This window comes from Malus sylvestris, chromosome 6 (assembly GCF_916048215.2).
Source record: "Malus sylvestris chromosome 6, drMalSylv7.2, whole genome shotgun sequence".
NCBI classification, from domain to species: Eukaryota; Viridiplantae; Streptophyta; class Magnoliopsida; order Rosales; family Rosaceae; genus Malus; species Malus sylvestris.
The window spans coordinates 15789464-15811591 of record NC_062265.1 but is presented as its reverse complement, the minus strand read 5'-3'; the positions used below and the strand labels follow the sequence as shown (position 1 = coordinate 15811591).

At 42.7% G+C, this 22128-nt stretch overlaps 1 protein-coding gene across 1 annotated transcript in view; it reads left to right on the top strand.

Moving 5' to 3' along the window:
* The window catches only part of LOC126625466 (uncharacterized), a 90754-nt gene extending 72168 nt beyond the window's left edge, over positions 1-18586 (top strand). The window contains exons 2-3 of the mRNA XM_050294557.1: positions 12446-12930; positions 16811-18586. Of these exons, the coding sequence (XP_050150514.1) occupies positions 12446-12930; positions 16811-17941 (1616 nt within the window). The 3' untranslated portion in view covers positions 17942-18586. The remainder of the gene's footprint in view (positions 1-12445; positions 12931-16810) is intronic.
* The last annotated feature ends 3542 nt before the right edge of the window (positions 18587-22128 follow it).

Sequence of the window (22128 nt, the reverse complement as noted above, 5' to 3'; positions counted from 1 at the left end):
ACTCTATTATGCTGCATCAAAACACATCCCAAACCATTCAAAGAAGAATCACTGTAAATCTCAAAGTTAGCGTTATCATCAAGAAGTACCAATACTGGAGCATGAGTGAGGCAATATTTCAGCTGTTGGAAACTTTGCTCACAATTCTCGTCCCACTCAAACTTAACATCCTTCCTGGTTAATTTCGTTAGTGGCAAAGCAATCATAGAAAAATCTTGAACAAACCGTCGATAATAACTTGCTAGACCCAAAAAACTCCGTACCTCAGTGACGGTTCGTGGTTGTTCCTAATTCTCCACTGCTGCTATCTTTTGAGGATCTACTTGAATTCCTTGTGCCGACATTACATGCCCCAAAAATGCCACTTCATTCAACCAAAACTGACATTTACTGAACTTAGCATACAACCGATGCCCCCTAAATTTCTTTAATACCAAGTTAAGATGTCGAATGTGATCTGCTTTCGACTTAGAGTATACCAGAATATCATCGATAAAAACAATGAAAAATCTATCAAGATATTGCTGGAATACCTCATTCATTAGCCTCATGAAAGCTGCAGTGCATTAGTCAATCCGAATGGCATCACCAAAAACTCATAATGTCCATAACGGGTCCTGAATGCCGTTTTAGGTACATCCTCATCTTTAATCTTCAACTGATAATAGCCAGATCTCAAATCAATCTTAGAGAACACACACGCACCTTTAAGCTGATCAAATAAATCATCGATACGAAGCAATGGATAACGGTTTTTAATCGTCACCCGATTCAATTGCCTGTAATCAATACATAATCTCAAGGTTCCATCTTTCTTTCTTACAAATAACACCGGAGCTCCCCAAGGTGAAGTACTAGGTTGAATGAAACCTTTATCAGTTAATTCCTGTAACTGAATTTTCAATTCTCTCAATTCAGCTGGAGCCATTCTATATAGAGTCAAAGATATAGGATCCGTACCTGGAAGCAAATCAATCGAAAACTCCACATCTCTGTCTGGCGGCAATCCAGGCAAATCGTCTGGGAATACATCAGGATAGTGCCTGACTACTCCAACTTCCTCCACACTGCTAGGAACAACATCATTTAACACCACATGTGCTAAGTATCCTTGACAACCTTTCGATAACAACTTCTTTGCTCTCATGGCAGAAATAACACCATGTCTTACCCACAAAAGTAACCTCTGGTAATCCAGGACGATGAAAAGTAACTAACTTCCCGTAACAATCTATATGGGCACGATTATAATGAAACCAATTTGCCCCTAAAATCATATCAAAATCCACGATATCTAACGGGATAAGATTAGCTGGCATAACTACACCATCTACCATCACTGGACACCCTGGATAAACACTATCAACATAACATTTGTCCCCTCTAGGCATAGCAAACTCTAAATCAAATCCTAGAGGTGTAGGGTGAGGTTGAGTCATTCAAGCAAACGTATGAGAAATCACAGAATGTGTAGCACCACAATCAATCAAAACTCTAGCAAAATGACCAAGAATATTGAACGTACCCATAATTAAATCCGGATGATTTTAAGCATTTTGCAGTGAGATGTGATTAACACGTCCCTGAGCTTGCTGTCGTCTACCACGACCTTTGTTGCTTTGGTTACCTCGCCCCTGAGAAGTACGTCCCTGTCCTGACTGATTAGACTGCCTATATGGTCCTGCACCGCTAGCAGCAACCTTTCCCTGTAAGGGCTAACCTCTCTGATGCCACTGAGATCCACTAGCTGGCATGGAAAAATAAGAAGTATAACCTCTAGGGTCTTGGGAATACCCAATCTGAGAATAAGGATCCTGGGAATACTGATACTGTCCGGAAGTATAGGGAGCAGCATCACCCTGATAGTGGTAAGCACCACCACGATTTGTTTGACCATAACTACCTGATCCAAAGCTCTGCTGAATCGGCGCTAGAGGTGGCATAGCAGATTGCTGAGATCTCTGCTGACTCTAGGGACACTGAGTAGGCCTATGTCCCATCTGTCCACAAGTGTAGCAAGCACCACTACTTCTCTTACACTCTCCATGATGTCTGAAGTTACAACGGCGGCGGCACAACGGAGCACCAGAACCACCAGCACCACCAAAATCTCTCTGTCTCTGAAACCTGGGTCCACCAGCAAATCTTCCACCTCTTTTCGGGCATGTGACACTAAATCCTCCACTGGAAAAACTCGAGCTCGCTCCACTTTTCTTGAAATTCTGTGTCTTACGGGGTCCTTGAGTGGAGATACCTTTACCCTTATCATCTTTCTTTTGATTATCATTTTTATCTTCATCATCCTTACTGTTACTAGGAAAGTTGTCGGAATCCTCCATCCGAACCAAAATCTCAAAAAACTCATGATAAGTGGTGCAAGGAAGCGCACTAGCAAAAGTCCTCCATTTCCTCTTAATTCCCAGCTTAAAACGGCGAAGCATCTCTGCCTTATTACCAGCTGTATCAGGGTCATAACAAGACAAGTCTGTAAACTTCCTGTAATACTCATGCGCTGACATATTCTTTTGCTTCAATTGAGTGAACTCCTGCTTCTTATGATCAATGTACTCCGGAGGGACAAATCTTTTCTTAAAATTCTCTTTGAATACTTCCCAATCAGCTGCCATCTCAGGTGATATAAACTGAGTCTGATTTACCCACCAAGCTACTGGCTCTTGCCCCAAAAACCAAGTAGTGGTCTCAACCCGATCCTAGAATCAAGGCGTGCTGGCCGTCACGTGGGCGTGACGTAACCAAAAGTGCGACGCGGAAGCAATAGATAAGAGAAATACGAACAAATGATAGGAGCATATTTATGCGACTTAGTTAGCTTGTTCTTGTGCATTTATGTTGTTATTTCTTAGTCAATTATGTATTTTAAACTATTCTCGTGTGTTTGTAGGTTCAAATAATAAAGTTAGCAACAAAGTGCTATTTAGAGCATTTTGGAGCATTTTTGGGCCAAGATTGGATAGTGCAAGCATGGAGACACGAGGATGGACGTTTTTGAAGATTTGAAGGCTAGAAATCAGCATGTGTGTGTGCAAGTGTGTTGACCTACAACTCCAAACATCTATCCACTACACCTATTACATCCACTCATTACCAAACATCCATCCACTACACCCATTACATCGACTCATTACCAAACACCAATCCACTACACTCATTACATCCACTCATTACCAAACATCCACCCACTACACCCATTACATCCACTCATTACCAAACATCAACCCACTACACCCATTACATCCACTCATTACCAAACACTCATCCACTACACCCATTACATCCACTCATTACCAAACACTCATCCCCTACACCCATTAAATCCACTCATTACCAAACATCCATCCACTACACCCATTACATCCACTCATTACCACAACATACACCACTACCACCTTAATTAGATGGTGGTCCTCTCCCTAGCCTATAAATACATCCATCCTTCACCATAACAAGGGAGAGGAGAAAACATCCATCAAAAGACACTACATTCACATCTCACAACTCCATACATTTACACTTTCATTCCTTGGCCGGGAGAACACAATCCACCCATCCACCCTTCACCATAACTCGCCTATATCCATTGATGCGAAAATTATCTTAACACACAAATTAAACCCTCTTGTTGTCAATTGTAGTAAAGAATGTAAGTAGGGATCGTTCTAGGCCGGGGATTAGGAGGGATTGCTAAAACACTTGGAACTGACTTAAAAACGTAAAATTAAGTTTGAAACACCAAACTAGACTCAAAAGATGCAATACAAACTAAAAAGACTCAAAACTAGTTTAAAAGACTCCAAACAGCTTAAAACAATGAATTAGACTTTAAACTGACTCTAGGGATGGTTTTGGACGAAATTAGGTTCTAACTTGACTCAAGACACTTAAAAACACAAATCAAAACAGATTTTGACTAATAAAACACTTTAAAGTAAAGGGGGATTTGATTTTGACAAATTTGAAAACAAAACAAACAGATTGTAAACTAAAACAGATTTTGGACGAATTTGGGTAAACTATGGATGATGGGCTAGCTAGAGGGTTCTTCTCCACACATGACACACTTGCACATAAACCAATTTTCAGTTGTTCTTTCGATAAATCATGAAACTCAACACCCCAGGTTAATTAAGTCCGCTTAAATTAACCTTCAAGTTCTCCTTAAGTTATTGAATTGGATGGGAAAGCGCATACAACAATTCAAGCATTCTTCAAAAGTCCTTTACGTGAACAGCACAGTAAAGATACAATCAAAGATCATTAAGCATTATGAAAACTATAAGTATTGACGAGGCATTCATTACTATGATGAGCATGAAACTCCTGCCAAGCATTCATTTAACTCGATCGTTTATAAGCGACCTCCACTACTTGTGAATATAAGTTTGTAACTATTTGGTGAAACTCCCTTATACTCTAGCATCATATTCATGCATGCAAACTAAGTGTGCACTCTTAATAAACATACACGAATAAGTCATTAATCAAGCAGTTAAACAAATTGAATTCACAACTTATGAAATCACAACTGAAGGTAATCAATTCATATTGCAAGTATGTTCATGGCTTTGAATTCCCCCTAGCTAAGGGGGGTTTAGCTCCTCATACTCACAAAGCAAAGATAAACAAATTTAGATATTGAAAGCAAAGAATGAAAACACCTAAAAACGGTCCAACGATCCAACTTGAATGGCAAGCACATCCAAGGGTCCTCCTTCTTCTCTTTGTTGCGGCACAAGGTGTGGTTTTATGGATGAGTGGTAAATTATGGTGGTGGATGGATATAGGTGAGTTATGGTGAAGGGTGGATGGGTGGATTGTGTTCTCTCGGCCAAGGAATGAAAGTGTAAGTGTAAGAAGTTGTGAGATGTGAATGTAGTGTCTTTTGATGGATCTTTTTCCCCCTCTCCTCTTGTTATGGTGAAGGGTGAATGTATTTATAGGCTAGGGAGAGGACTACTATCTAATTAAGGTGTTAGTGGTGTATGTTGTGGTAATGAGTGGATGTAATGGGTGTAGTGGGTGAATGTTTGGTAATAAGTGGATGTAATGGGTGTAGTGGATGGATGTTTGGTAATTTTAGGTTAACACACTTGCACACAAACATGCTGATTTCTAGCCTTCAAATCTTCAAAAACGTCCATCCTCATGTCTCCACGCTTGCACTATCCAATCTTGGCCCAAAAATGCTCCAAAATGCTCCAAATAGCACTTTGTTGCTAACTTTGTTATTTGAACCTACAAACACACGAAAATAGCTTAAAGGACTAAAATAACTAGAATTAAACTAAGTAAATGCCAAGAAACAAGCTAACTATGTTGCATAAATATGCTCCTATCAAATTCCCCCACACTTAGCTTTTGCTAGTCCTCAAGCAAAACAAAACAAACGAAACAAACAAAACATAACCTAGACCTTCCAACATTTGCCTCAGGGATTTTCAATGAAACATGACATGCCAAAGATCACCACTTACATAGATTTAAGCAATCCTTACCCTCGAGCATACTTAATCATAGTCACCATTCACTAGCTCACATTTAATCAATTAAAACAATATTTTGAATGTAGTAACATGCCTTAGAGAATTCCCTCAATTCCTTACTAGATACTCTCTATTTTCACACACATTTTCTGACTACACACCCTACACTAGTTATATGTGAGAAGATTGATGTAAACATGGAAGACTAGTACTCACATATGTTATAACAAAGAAAGCAATTTCTGGAGTTAATAAGCATGTTTAGATATGATCTCATGAATGGTATGCTACTACTTAGATGCGAGAACCAGTGACACCATATGCTCATACCAAATTCAAACTCCACAAATTGAAACAAATAACACTCAAGATGAAGTTAAGGGTTGTAATGGGGCTTGGGGATAATGACTAACAAAGAAAGGATAGGGATAACAAACGTTCTTCAAGCAATAGCAAGCAAAGTAATGAAATCGACACTTGGAATTCACTTTAGAATGCAAAAACCAACTTTTAAACACAAAGGGAAGATTCATGCAAGACTTAGGGTCGAATTCAATGCTTTGGACCCTTTTTTAATAAACAACACTTTTAGAGCTCTTTTCCATTCTTTTTTTTTCTTTTTTTTTCTTTTCTCTACCCATGCCTTATTAAGGACTTTGGCACACGCACACAGAAGAATCACTTCCCCCCACACTTGCTTTCTGCATGCAATACATTGATCAAAGAGGAGTTCATTTTAGGTCATGCTTTACTATGCTTCAAGAACAAGGGTATGGATGGTCCTAAAACTAGGCTAGGTAAGGATAGTGTGGGTTAACAAAGAACATAGGCTTAACAAAGCTCAACGGGGTTAAACTTAAACACATAATGAAATAGGGGCATGGCAATTTGGCTTTGGTGGTTACTACACAACTTCATCTTGAATATGTGTTATGCAAATCAATAGCATGCTTTGAATGAAATAGGCATGAGTTCTAGCATTTGGAACTAAATGATGAAACACCTTCTAAGTAGCAACCAAGCAAAGAATAATGAAATCATGCAACGACTTTAGAAAACAATGATGCACAGATTATTAACTCTCCAAATAAACGTTTAGGCTCAAGTCTCACAAGGTTGTAGCGTTCATTTGAGTTCCTTCCTTCAAGCATGTTACAAAAACTGATTTTTCCTCTATGATTGCATGTGAATTCATAAATTATAACCACAACCAAGCATACACCAAAGAGGAAATCAAATTTTCATCCATGTTTATAACTCTCTTTAACAGTCATGTAATTAAAAACCAAATCATCATCATTGTGTTGGAAGGTACCCTAAGACACAAATAAACACACAAAAACAACTCTTTTTGGGTTTTTCAAAACATTTTTTCAAATTTTTATGAGATTTTCAGATTTTTATGTCAAAACACACTAAAACACAGCAAAACAGTTTAAAAACACTTAAAAACAGCAAGGAACAACACTAGAAGTGATGGGTGATAAACTCCTACGAATTTCATGCAAAACAACTTGGTTACCCCCCCCCCCCACACACTTAAATCAAACATTGTCCTTAATGTTTCAAGCATAAACTCACACAAAAACAAGCAAACGAACAACCAACGAATAAACATGACAAGTATGGTAAAGTAAAAACCAGACAGAGTAGAGTTTAAGAACGTAAATCTGGTTTTGGAGATAGATGATCTTGTTGTCGTTCCACAGCTTTGATCTCAAACTGGTTTGGAATTCTGAGTGAGGAATATGAGAGTTCCTTGGTTTCAAATCAAACTCCTTCTGCTGGGTTGATTTGATTGTGCAGTCTGCATTCTTCTCTACTTGTTTCTTCTGCACGGCAGGCAGGCACGAGGTAGAAGTGTTGGTCTGTTTCTTTCTTCAATTTTTCCAAGTGCCCACCTCTTGCTTTCTTTCTCCTTGTCCCTAGCTGAGGATGAATTGGCAAATTGTCTCCACATGCTTCGAGGTATCATTTTCACTTCCCTTATCTGTTCCCCAGGCAGATGTGGTAGACGAAGAGGAAGCATAAGATGATGAAGATAAGTACTCGAGAGCAAGGCTAGGTAAGCAATCAGGATGGGGTTCCAGGCAGTCGATTCCAGATTGGAAGATTGATACCAAGTGCTAGCTAATTGCTCTCTTTCTCCTTGTCCCAAAATAATGACAAGGAGAAAGACAGGGAGAAAACCTGATATGAGATACTCTTGCTTTCAACCTTCATGTTATGAAATACTTTTGCTTTCGATGAGTTGTTTGCAGAGGTACCCCAAGGAATAAGGAACACCGAGTGACTCAAGAGGGTTTGTTGGAAAGGCATTCTCGAAGAAGAAGAAGGGTTATGTATGCCTGTCTTGCAATGGAGGGTGAAGGGTGACTGTAGACATCGAAATTTCGGTAAAATAAATGTTGATCAATAATTAAAATTTCAATGTTTATGTGTCACATAAATTTTACACATAGCATGTGACTAAACAAAAAATCAAAATAAATCGGAAAAGTCATCAAACAGGACACGTGTCAACACCTGGCAGAAATGATTTATTTCATCTAATTATTTAAATCCAAAAAATCAAGTTTTGGATTTCTATAAATAGGAGGCCAAGGCATTCATTTTGGACACCAATTCATAACCAATTCACCTCACACCAAAACCTTGAAGCTTTGAAACTCCAAAGCTCCTAAGCAAATCCCGAAGAATCAAGAAAGCCCTCTTCGTTCTTCGTCAACTCAACCTTCAAGATCAAGCCCCAACGGCCCTTGAAGAACTTCCATCAATTCAAGATCAAGCCCCGACGGCCTTTGAAGAAAGTGTCCATCGTTCATCACTCGTTCATCCCTAGATTAAGCCCCGACGGCCCTTTGGATCCACGACGTCAACAAATTTGCACAACTGTTCATTCCAAGATCAAGCCCCGACGGCCCTTTGGACCAACAACATCAAATCCATCCATTGCAAAGATAGAATCAGAGGCTAAATTTGTAGAAGAGATTGTAACCCCTAAATCATCAATACAAATATTATTTTGTACACGTGTTCTTGTCTCATTCATCGCAGGAATTTCCGTGTTTACAAATTTGGCACGCCCAGTGGGACCATCTCTACCTCTCATCTCTATCTTTGAATCAGCAAAAAGCACAAATGGCATCAAAGAAAGCTCAAGTTGTTCTCGCAGCCAATGCAAGGAACAAGAACGTTATCACCGTAGGCAAAAGCTCTTTCTGCCGCATCTTCCACCTCTGCATCAACTTCGCCGAAGGAACAAGAGCACCTGAGGCATGAACCTGTGATCACCCTGGCTTCGCTAAAGGCGCCAAGGAAGGAAAGCCCAAGGAAGTACTCTGGTTTCATGCTTTCCGATGCCTACACAAGTGGCAACTCAGCCATGCAAGTCATGACTACTGGAGCGACTTCAATCGATGAACAGCTGGCTCATATGAATGAAGCAATTGCAAGGCTAACATGGATTGTGGAAGAAAAAGACCAGCAAATCGCCGCACTCGTCAACCAACTAGATGTAAAGCCCGACGTGAAAATCGAGCAAGGGGATGGTTCAGTAAAGAAGGAAAACGATGAGGATGAAGAGCCTCCGGTGGAGAAAATCGATGTGAAGCCGGAGCCAGGCCAAGCAGCGGCACTCATGGGATCTCTTTCTATCCAACAGCTGCAAGAGATGATATCCAACACCATCAAGACGCAGTACGAAGGGAGCTCACATACCTCATCGTTCTACTCAAAGCCCTACTCCAAGAAGATTGATACCCTAAAGATGCCAAGGGGTTATCAACCACCAAAGTTCATGCAGTTTGATGGAAAAGGAAACCCGAAGCAACATGTCGCACATTTCGTCGAAACCTGCAATAATGCAGGGACGGAAGGAGATTACCTCGCCAAGCAGTTTGTGCGCTCGTTAAAAGGAAACGCCTTTGAGTGGTACACAGACCTGGAGCCCGAATCCATCAACAGCTGGGAACAGTTGGAAAGGGAATTCCTCAATCGCTTCTACAGCACCTGCCGCACCGTGAGCATGCTAGAGCTGACAAGCACGAAGCAATGGAAGGATGAGCCAGTCGTGGACTACATCAACCGATGGCGCAATCTGAGCCTCGACTGCAAGGACAGGCTTTCGGAGATCTCTTCGATCGAGATGTGCGTCCAAGGCATGCAATGGGGGTTACACTATATCCTTCAAGGCATTAAACCACGGACATTTGAAGAGTTAGCCACCCGTGCCCACGACATGGAGCTAAGTATTGCCCATCACGGGAAGAAAGAGCCGATCACCGACTTCAAGAAGGATAAGGTGTTCTCCCCAAATGTAGACAAGATTGGGAAGAAACCCCCTAAGGAAGCGTTCACCGTCAGCACTGCGCCCGTCAAGACCGCCTCCGCGCCTATCAAGATCTCCTCCAACACCAAAGCAAAGGAGATAAAGAAAAGTGAGCCTCCTCGCACCCAAGAAAGGTACAAAAGCACCTTGAGGGAATTGGAGCAGAAGGTATACCCTTTTCCTGACTCAGACATGGATGCAATGTTAGACGACTTGCTAGAAAAGAAGGTAATTGAGCTACCCGAATGCAAGCAGCCTGAAGAAATGAATCGCATAAACGATCCTAAATATTGCAAGTACCATCGAATCGTAAGCCATCCTGTGGGTAAATGCTTCGTCCTCAAAGAGCTCATCATGAAGCTAGCACAACAAGGGTGAATCGAGCTCGACCTCGAAGACACGGCCGCGCCACATACTACTACAATTGCATTTGGATCTTTCGATCCCGTGCCTCTCCAAGTAGCACTTGACCATTCCTATCAATGTTCAAGTTACACGATACCTTATGCGCAACCATCACCGGGGACAAACGAACAAGATGCACATGCCGATGATGAAGAAGGATGGACATTGGTGACCTACAAAAAAACAAGGAAACCAAAACCACAAGCCATAAGACAAAAGGTGGAACAAGTGAGAAAGCACCATCGCCACAACAGTAGGAAGCCCAAAAGAAACGTAAAAGTTGATAAGCCAATGTATGCTGGGGAACCTATGGAGCAAGAGCCACGCATTCCCGTCTCATTGTACGAGTACTTCCCGAATGACTTCTTCCAACGGTGCACTATCGCTGCATGCCACATGGTCGAAGTAGAAATAGAAGAACCTTTAAAATGCAAAGATATCACCACTGAGGGAGAAAAAATTCTCACGCTCGAAGAAGGTCTGCCAACACACTTTAGCATTGAGGAAGCGCTACGATTACCAAAGAAGATGCGAATAGCATTAGCAGCGGTCTTGGAAAGTCCCAATGACCATGAGGTGCAAGAAAGCAAGAACGAAGGCTTCAAGCTTCAGTCACATGAATATGCCACATGCTGTGCCATCGAGGACACAATCCATTTCACCGACGAAGACTTGCTGCTAGGATCCAAGCCTCACAACCGTCCTCTCTTCGTCTCTGGGTACGTAAGGGAGCACAAAGTCAATCGCATGCTTGTGGATGGTGGATCAGCCATAAACATCATGCCAAAGTCAACAATGACTACAATCGGCATCAAGGCGGATGAACTGTCCTTAAGTCGTTTATTAATCCAAGGTTTTAATCAAGGAGGACAAAAAGCGATGGGCATGATCCGAGTGGAGATGACTATTGGTGAACTCAAGTCAAGCACGATATTCCACGTGATTGATGCAAGAACTTCCTACGGCTTGCTTTTAGGAAGGCCTTGGATCCATGCAAATGGAGTAGTACCGTCCACCCTTCACCATTGCTTGAAATTCTACCGAGAAGGAGTGAAGGTGATCTATGGTGACACCAAACCATTCACCGAAGCCGAATCCCATTTTGCAGACGCCAAGTTCTACATGGATGAAGACATGGTGCTCGAAGCTCTTCCAAAAGAGATCAAATCCACGGGCAAAGCAACACCTAAAAAGCAGGAGTGGCAAGCCATGCCCAAGAAGCAAGAAGAAGAAGCCATGTCGTCTTTAAGCAAGAACGATGATGAGCTTGCTAAACCTGCAATAACCAAAGGCAGTAGGACGCCCTCAAATGTACTAAACACACCCGTTTTCCGATACATCCCGATGTCAAGAAGAAAGAATGGTCAATCCCCATTCGAAACTGAAGCAAGCAAAGCCGATGCACAACGGTACGTGGATAATGTAAAGTTGCTCAAGACGAATGCAGTTCTACCTCTGACACAGCTAAGCAATGCTAAGGTTGCAAGATTACCACAAGGCTTCGTAAAAGCTCTACCAAAGAAAGCGGAACCAAGTTTTCTCCCAACCAAGAGGACTGAAGAAGGTTTTGATCCGAACGCCTACAAACTCATGTCAAAAGCTGGGTACGACTTCGCTTCTTCTTCGAATCCCGGAAAAAAGGTTTGAAACACAGTCAACAATAAAGAACGTGACCTCACCGAGACTCAAAAGAAGTTGAAGAAGCATGGTTACGGAGTTAACAACAACAAAGCTGGACTTGGCTTCACACCAAATGCACCTGTGAAGATTTCAAGCAAAGCGAAAAATGCTAGCACTCAACACATTAGTGTGAGCATTGAACAAGATCAAGAGGAGCCTAAATCCACCCCTCGAACGCCAGTCTTCGATAGGATGAATCGTTCAAGACCCAGAACGTCAGCCCTTGATCACATTGGTGGTCAAAACCGAACCTCCGTCTTCAAGAGGCTTAACAGGCCAACCTCCCGAAGCTCTATTTTTTAAAGGTTGTCAAAACCTAATAAGCAAAGCAACACGGCTAGCTCTCCTCCTCGTCAATCAGCTTTGGAAAGACTTGAAGACAACATGAAGTTTTCTGGAAATAGGGAAACAACGTCCAAGGAAGAAAAGCTCGACAGGCTAGCAGGAAAAGGCGATATTCGAAGCTCGATTCCTTCAAGGATGAAGCGTCAAGCAATCTTGGAGGTTGATGCAAATGGACCACTGATAGTAAGAAGGCGCACCATCATCCATACTGGACAATCTGCATACCAACAAACCCAAGAAGACGACACTAAAGAGGAAGTCCAAAATGTCTTCCACATCACGATCCAAGAAGGCAAAGAAGACGAGACCCCTGAAGAAGATGTCACTGCTGCACCACCACAACTTGAAGATGGGGGGCAAGCCACAGTTGACGATCTCAAGGAGCTCAACTTGGGCACAGAAGAGGAGCAAAAACCTATCTTTGTAAGTGCACTGCTAAGAGCAGACGAGATAGAGGAGTACTACCAACTGCTATCAGAGTACAAAGACATCTTTGCCTGGACTTACAAAGAAATGCCCCGCCTTGACCCTGTCATCGTTGTGCATCATCTTGCAGTCAAGCCTGGAACACGACCAATAAAGCAAACTCAAAGGCGATATCGATCCGAGCTCATTCCACAAATCGAGGCAGAGATTGACAAGCTAATCAAAGCAGGATTCATTCGAGAGGTGCAATACCCCAAGTGGATCTCCAACATCGTCATAGTCCTCAAGAAATCTGGACAAATACGTGTTTGCGTAGACTTTCGGGACCTCAACGACGCTTGTCCGAATGACGACTTCCCCTTGCCAATCATTGAAATCATGGTGGACGCAACCACTGGCCACGAGGCACTGTCATTCATGGACGGCTCTTCTGGATACAATCAAATTCATATGGCTCTCGAAGACGAGGAACTAACAGCATTCCGCATTCCAAAAGGTATCTACTGTTACAAGGTGATGCCCTTTGGTCTAAAGAATGCTGGAGCTACATATCAACGCGCAATGCAGAAAATCTTCAATGACATGCTACACAAGAACGTAGAATGTTATGTGGACGATGTGGTGGTCAAAACAAAGAAAAGATCAGATCACTTGAAGGATTTGCGAGTAGTGTTCGAAAGGCTGCGAAAATACAACCTCAAGATGAACCCGTTAAAATGTGCGTTTGGCGTCTCCTCTGGAAAGTTCCTCGGCTTCATTGTCAAGCACCGTGGTATTGAAGTTGACCAATCAAAAATCAAGGCCATTCAAAGTATGCCTGAGCTAAGAAACCTGTACGAGCTGAAAAGTCTACAAAGACGGCTAGCCTTCATCAGACGCTTCATCTCTAACCTTGCAGGGCGTTGTCAACCGTTCAGCCGACTCATGAAGAAGGATGTTCCGTTTGTATGGGACGAAGCATGCCACAATGCTTTTGAAAGCATAAAAAAGTATTTGTCAAGTCCACCTGTCTTGGGGGCGCCTGTGCCCGGGAAACCACTCATATTGTACATCGCCGCTCAAGAAAGTTCAGTTGGAGCACTCTTGGCGCAAGAGAATGAATCCCAGAAAGAAGGAGCGCTTTACTACCTCAGCCGAACCCTCACAGGCGCCGAGTTGAACTACTCCCCAATAGAAAAGATGTGCCTTGCCTTGGTGTTCGCCATCCAGAAACTCAGGCATTACATGCATGCGTACACCATCCACTTGGTTGCAAAAGCTGACCCGGTCAAATACGTCATGTCCAAACCCGTCTTGACAGGGCGACTCGCTAAATGGGCGTTGCTTCTTAACCAATATGAGATCATCTACGTCCTAGCTAAAGTTGTAAAGGGACAAGCGCTGGCAGACTTTCTTGCCGATCACCCAATCCCAGCTGATTGGAAAATCTCAGACGACTTGCCTGATGAGGAAGTGTTCTACATCGACATCTTCCCGACATGGACGATGTTCTTCGACGGATCTGCACGAGCAGACGGAGCGGGGGCAGGAGTAGTATTCATGTCGCCACAAAGGCATATATTACCTTATTCCTTTCAACTAAGCGAATTATGCTCCAACAATGTCGCTGAGTACCAAGCACTGATCATCGGACTCCAAATGGCGATCAATATGGGAATCACAGCTCTTGAGATATTTGGCGACTCCAAGATCATAATCAATCAACTCTTAACTGAATATGAGGTGAAGAAAGATGATCTCATCCCATACTTTCGGCTGGCAACTCAACTGCTACAAGAGTTTGAAACTGTGACACTAGAGCATGTGCCAAGAAAAGAAAATCAAATGGCAGACGCTCTTGCCAACCTAGCCTCAAGCATGACATTAGGAGAAGATGAAGCTGCAGACGTGCCAGTCTGCCAAAGATGGGTGATCCCTCTCGTCACTGAAATGCTACTAGATGATAGAAATGTCATCTCAGTACTTCCAGTCGATGTTGAAGAGTGGAGACAACCGTTGATCGATTACTTAGAGCATGGAAAACTGCCAGATGATCCTAGACACCGCTCCGAAATACGTCGACGAGCACATCGCTTCCTCTATTACAAAGAAACACTCTACCGACGCTCTTTCGAATGAGTACTTCTGAGATGCCTAGGTGAGGAAGAAGTTAATCAAGCCATGGAAGAAGCACACTCATGCGTATGCGGGGCGCATCAATCTGGACCAAAGCTACATTTCCAGCTCAAAAGAATGGGCTACTACTGGCCAAGCATGGTGAAGGAATGCTTGGAATATGCCAAAATGTGCCAAGCCTGCCAATTCCATGCAAACTTCATACACCAACCACCTGAGCCATTACACCCTACAGCTGCTTCATGGCCATTCGATGCATGGGGATTGGACGTCGTAGGACCAATTACTCCAAAATCATCTGCAGGAGAAGCTTACATCCTAGCTGCAACAGATTACTTCTCCAAGTGGGCTGAAGCCATACCTCTAAGGGAAGTAAAGAAGGAAACTGTCGTCCGTTTCATCAAGGAGCACATCATCCACCGATATGGGGTGCCTCGCTACATCATCACTGACAACGGAAAGTAATTCTCCAACCGACTCGTGGATGAGTTATGTGAGAAATACAAGTTCAAGCAGCATAAGTCTTCCATGTATCATGGCCCGGCCAACGGTCTTGCAGAAGCATTCAACAAAACATTGTGCAATCTCTTAAAGAAAGTGATCGGCCGAACAAAGAGAGACTGGCACGAAAGAATAAGCGAAGCACTTTGGGCATATCGGACGACACATAGGACTCCTACCCAAGCTACGCCTTATTCTCTTGTATATGGCGTGGAATCTGTTCTACCGCTCGAAAGTCAAATCCCCTCACTGAGAATGGCTATACAAGAAGGCTTGACTGAGAAGGAGAATGCAAAGTTGCGCCTTCAAGAGTTGGAAGCACTCGACGAAAGAAAGCTCGAAGCTCAACAACACTTGGAATGCTACCAACCACGGCTATCCAAGGCATTCAACAAGAAGGTCCGCCCAAGGTCTTTCCAAACTGGAGATCTCGTCCTCGCATTGCGTAGGCCTATCATCACAACTCATAAGACGAAAAGCAAGTTCACATCAAAGTGGGATGGACCATACGTAATACAAGAGGTTTACACCAACGGCGCCTACTTAATCATGGCAGAAGACGGCTTGAAGATTGGCCCTATCAATGGAAGATTCTTGAAGCGCTACTACCCCTAAAAGGCGACAGCCAAAGCTCCTGGCCCGCAAGAGCATAAACTGTGTACGGCAAAATCATCAGAAAAAAAATGCATCTGAACTACGTTTTGACTTGATCTTTTCCTTGGAGGGGTACGTAGGCAGCTCAAACATTAAATTTCGAGTTCAGTCACATCAAAATAAAATTTAAAAAAAAAATGTTTTATTAATGAAAGTCAATTTCATTACAAGAAAAAAAAAATACATATGTGATTACTATGTATCTAAAAATAAAAAATAAAAAAAAAATTTATGTATTTAAAAAAAAATAATATATGTATATATAAATAATAATAAAAAAAAAAGAAAAAAAAAAGATTTCTTTTATATACATATACATACATACATATATATATATATATGTATGTATATCCATCAGCCCTCAAAAGGAGGCCACCCAGGCCCAAGCTCCACGCGTTTCCATCCAGGCCCAAGCTCCTCGAACTTTCCGAGCTCTCCACCTAAATTCGGCCTCACACTCACCACCGCAACAATCAGAACCATGTAGCGGAGACTGCTCTCATCTTCTCCCTCATTACCCACTTCACCCCTGTTTTCAACATTCAGACCAAAACCCACTTTCCCAATTCGAATCAACCCACGTCGTCATCTTCTTCTTCGCCCAGATCGGCCATTTCTGCCGCAGGAATCTTCTTCGCTGCTGACAATTCAACCACCATCTCCGTCCCTACCTTCCCCTCCTTCGAACCCAACACCCTCAAAGTACCTATTTTCCAGTTCCAATTTTCCCCATTTTTCCCAACCCAACCCTACCTCCAGCAGCCCACGTTATGCTAAGGTGGAGGTCACCTCCATCACTGTTGCTGAGGATGCTATCGTCACCTCCACTGCACTCCGTGAGTCCTAACCCTAGATTCCACCACGCTTCTTCAATTTCGCCGCCCTCCAATCGACCTCCTCTGCCGCCACGGCATGGATAGACGGGATCATAAAGGACATCATCCACAGCTCCACCATCGTCACCAACGCCGAGGGCCAGAGAACTACTTCGTCCGTGGTGGCGTATACGAAGAACGGGGATAGGCTTGTGGGCCAGATTGCCAAACGACAGGCCGTTGTGAACCCTGAGAACACCTTCTTCTCCGTGAAGAGGTTCATTGGGAGGAGGATGTCTGAGGTGGACGAGGAGTCGAAGCAGGTCTCGTACAAGGTCGTAAGGGATGCGAATGGGAATGTCAAGATCGACTGCCCTGCTATCGGCAAGCAGTTCGCCACTGAAGAAATTTCAGCTCAGGTGTTGAGGAAGCTTGTGGATGATGCTTCAAAGTTTTTGAATGATAAAGTTGGTAAAGCAGTGATCACTGTGCCTGCTTACTTTAATGACTCTCAAAGAACTGCTACAAAAGATGCCGGCCGTATTGCTGGTTTGGAAGTTCTTAGGATTATAAATGAACCTACTGCTGCTTCTTTAGCATACGGCTTTGACAGGAAGAACAATGAAACTATCTTGGTATTTGACCTTAGAGGTGGTACTTTCGATGTTTCAGTACTTGAGGTTGGTGATGGTGTGTTTGAAGTGCTATCTACTTCAGGAGATACGCATTTGGGGGGCAAAACCGTCAACAGCACTAGGAAGACTTCAGGAGTCATTGTTTGTGGAAGTGGGATGAATTTAGTGTTTCTGGGAACTGAGGTTGGTCCATGGAGTAAAACTGGTGGACTTGGTGATGTTCTTGGAGGCCCCCCACCGGCTATGGCTGCAAATGGGCATCGAGTGATGACGATTTCTCCGCGTTATGATCAGTACAAGGATGCATGGGGTACAGAAGTCACAGTTGAGCTTAAAGTGGGAGATAAAACCGAAACAGTTCGATTTTTTTTTTTCACTGCTACAAACGAGGAGTTGATTGTGTTTTCGTGGATCACCCATTGTTTCTCGAGAGGGTATAGGGGAAAACTGCATCCAAAATTGATGGTCCGGTCGCTGGAGTCGATTTCAAGGACAATCAACGTAGTTTTAGCCTTCTATACCAGGCAGCTCTAGTAGCACCAAGAGTTCTGAACCTTAACAGCAGCAAATATTTTTCTGGACCATATGGGGAAGAAGTTGTTTTCATTGCCAACGATTGGCACACCGCCCTGCTTCCATGCTACCTGAAAGCCATATACAAGCCTAAAGGCATATACAAGACCGCCAAAGTAGCCGTTTGCATTCACAACATTGCTTACCAAGGCAGATTTGCTTTCGCTGACTTTTCACTTCTCAATCTGCCCAATGAATTCAATAGCTCGTTTGATTTCATTGACGGGTATGACAAATCAGTAAAGGGGAGGAAAATTAACTGGATGAAAGCAATAATCTTGGAATCAGACAAGGTCTTGACTGTTAGCCCATACAACGACAAAGAACTTCAATAAACCGCCGTCAAACGACTAGCCGGTAGTGAAGCTCAATGCCTTGCATTCTACCTCAAGCTCCAGCTGCTTCTGCACCTCCGCCATGGCTGCTGCCTGTGAATGAGATTGACAAAACCAAAGTTTGTCAACTCACACCCAAAGGCCTTCTCTCCGTCCGTGACAAACAACATCGAAGAACTTCAATAAACCGCCGTCAAACGACTAGCCGGTCATGAAGCCTCGACTGCAGCTCACCGTCCGTCGAGTTCCATCCCTACAAAGCACCATATATATAAAGAAAAGAAAAGAAAAAAAAAAAAAAAAAAAAAAAAGAGGTTTTCAAATGGTGACCAGCCACCGAAAGCAAAGAAAATAAGTGATTGACAGGCACCATCCAAAAGGAAATGATAAAAAAAGAAAAAAACAAGAAAGGCAGGTCATGGTGTACGTTACTATTCGCAAGTATGAAAAAGGAAATAGGTGGTGGAGATAGAATAATTGAAAGAAAGAAAGCAATCAGACAGCACTTGGTATCAAACTTCCGATCTGGAATCAACTGCTTGGAACCCTTCCCTGATTGCTTACCTAGCACTGCTCTCGAAATACCCATTGTTTCAACATCTTATGCTTCTAGAGAAAATACCACATCTGCCTGAAGAACAGATAAGGCAAGGGAAAATGATACATTGAAGCATGTAGAGACAAGCACAACAAAACACGAGTCGATTCATCCGTTACTTCTTCAAAATCAAAAGTATCTCATATCATTAGGGTTTCAATCACTCTGGGTTTGGTGGACCTATTTTGACCCTCAAATTCTTGGGTCGACCCGCTAGACGTTGTGAGCTACACGTGCCGATTTACCACCCTTGAATCAAATCCTTAAAGATCAAGTCACCAACTGGAAGAAAAGCCCATCAATCTTGAAGATCATACCGTTGACCAAACTGCTCAGGTGTGAATTAGAAATATTGAACAAAGCAACAAGTCGTCACTTTCACCTCGTGCCTGCTTGCAATATGTTCGAGTCAACCTTCAAGAATCAAGCCTCAACGGCCCTTGAAGAAGTTTCCAGCCAAATTCAAGATCAAGCATCGACGGCCCTTGAGGAAATCACAAGTCCGATTCAAGATTAAGTGTCTACCACCCTTAAATCAAAACCCAGTTCAAGAATAAGCCTGTGGAAAGTCAACAATTGGAGGAAACCAGAAAATCCTATGAACCAGCTCAAGATCAAAGCTGTGGAAAGTCAATAAGCGCAACGGTCTGTGGAAAGTCAACAATTGGAGGAAACCAGAAAATCCTCTGAACCAGTTCAAGATCAAAGCTGTGGAAAGTCAACAAGCGCAACAAAATACGTGCCGATTCACCCACTACCAAAGCGAAAGATCATCTACCACATGAAGCTCCTTATGGTCCAATTTCAACCTTCAAGATCAAGCCTCAACGGCTTTTGAAGAAATTTCAAACAAAGTTCAAGATTAAGCCCTAACGGCCCTTGAAGAAATTACCAACCCAGTTCAAGATCAAGCCTCAACGGCCCTTGGATCAATATCTGCAGTAAGGGACTTCAAAACGCATCTTCTACACGTGACAAGCACATGTATACGAAGCGCCTTAAAGTGGGGGCATTTGTAGACATCGAAATTTCGGTAAAATAAATGTTGATCAATAATTAAAATTTCAATGTTTATGTGTCACATAAATTTTACACATAGCATGTGACTAAACAAAAAATCAAAATAAATCAGAAAAGTCATCAAACAGGACACGTGTCAACACCTGGCAGAAATGATTTATTTCATCTAATTATTTAAATCCAAAAAATCAAGTTTTGGATTTCTATAAATAGGAGGCCAAGGCATTCATTTTGGACACCAATTCATAACCAATTTACCTCACACCAAAACCTTGAAGCTTTGAAACTCCAAAGCTCCTAAGCAAATCCCGAAGAATCAAGAAAGCCCTCTTCGTTCTTCGTCAACTCAACCCTCAAGATCAAGCCCCAACGGCCCTTGAAGAACTTCCATCAATTCAAGATCAAGCCCCGACGGCCCTTGAAGAAAGTGTCCATCGTTCATCATTCGTTCATCCTTAGATTAAGCCCCGACGGCCCTTTGGATCCACGACGTCAACAAATTTGCACAACTGTTCATTCCAAGATCAAGCCCCGACGGCCCTTTGGACCAACAACATCAAATCCATCCATTGCAAAGATAGAATCAGAGGCTAAATCTGTAGAAGAGATTGTAACCCCTAAATCATCAATACAAATATTATTTTGTACACGTGTTCTTGTCTCATTCATCGCAGGAATTTCCGTGTTTACAGTGACATTTATAAGAATTAATAACCGGTACTATTCTTTCACTCTTGTCAGAAATCGTTGGATGATTTAATAGTAAACTTCACGTGCTTTCTACTTCACAAGTGATCTTCGACAGATTGTCCGTAATTTCCGCAAGGCTGAGTGTACATGTGACAGGCTCTGACATGTCTGGAAAACCAAGTGCCTCATCGATATCTGGAATAGGCGCTTCGACAAACTACCCGTGATTTTCGCAAAGCTGACTCTGCATGTGACAGATGCTGACACGTCTGGAAAAGCAGATGCCTCTCTGATATCTGGAATTGGCGCTTCGACAAACTACTCGTGATTTTTGCAAAGATGACTCTGCATGTGACAGATGCTGACACGTCTGGAAAAACATATGCCTCTCCGATATCTGAGCTTGCCTCTTCGATCTCTGAAATCCCGTCGAGTGCAGAGGTTGCATGTGACAAGTGCGGACAAATCTGAAAAAGAAGATTGGCTGTGGTTTCTGAACAAGCCCAGCTTTTGAGAAAGCTAGCGCCTCTTCGATTTTTTGAGTTGGCCTCTTCGATTTCTGAGCACGCCTCTTCGATCGCTGAAATCCCGTCGAGTGCTGATTTTTATAGAGGTACGCAGGACGTTCAAAACACACTTGAATTTCTACCTGTAGAAACTCTCTTCTTGCACTTCTACGATCTTGACTTGTCCGACCTCTTCTTTCTTTAACACCTCTGAAAATGTCTGGCCTCTCAGACCGTCGTTTTGACTTGAACCTTGGTGAAGAAGCAGTCCCGCCTTTTCAAACAACATATGGCGCCCATCCTTCATATCCCCTGCTAGTCCCCTTACCGTTGGGGATTCGGTGATGAAGAATGATATGACAGCTGCGGTAGTGGCCAAGAACCTTGTCACTCCTAAAGATAACAGACTACTTGCCAAATGGTTTGATGAGTTGGTTGTTAAGGATTCTCTGGCTCTCAGTGTGCAGTGTGCAGGTTCTGTATCTAATATGGCCCAACGCCTATTTGGTCGAACCCATCAAGTTGAATCGTGTTGGAAATGTGCCCTAAAACCAATCATATGATGATACTTTACGGACATTTCACATGTTAAACTAATGTAGTTTAAATATAAAGGGCAAAGATTATTGTTTGAGCCGTCTCATATAAATGTTATATGCTTAAACGATAAGTCCAAGGAATATGTGATTGGGAGAATGCAATCTAAAGAAGTTAGATTCATGAGACCATTCTTTCGTAGACACATCCTAAACGTTCCTGATCATAGGATTGCCAATTGGGCATTGACAGTCCGTTAAGATCAGTACGTGCTGTGTCTTCTCTCAGGGAGAGTGACTAGTCTCGAGTCATTGGTGTGTGTGACATCAAAACAAGTACGTAGGTGCTCAATAGAGAATGAGTTACTGAAAACGATCAACGAAGAGTTCTCATATTCATGTCACATGAGAACTCGTAGTTGGGATAATGCAAAGTAGTCCTTTGACCTGAGGCATCACAGTT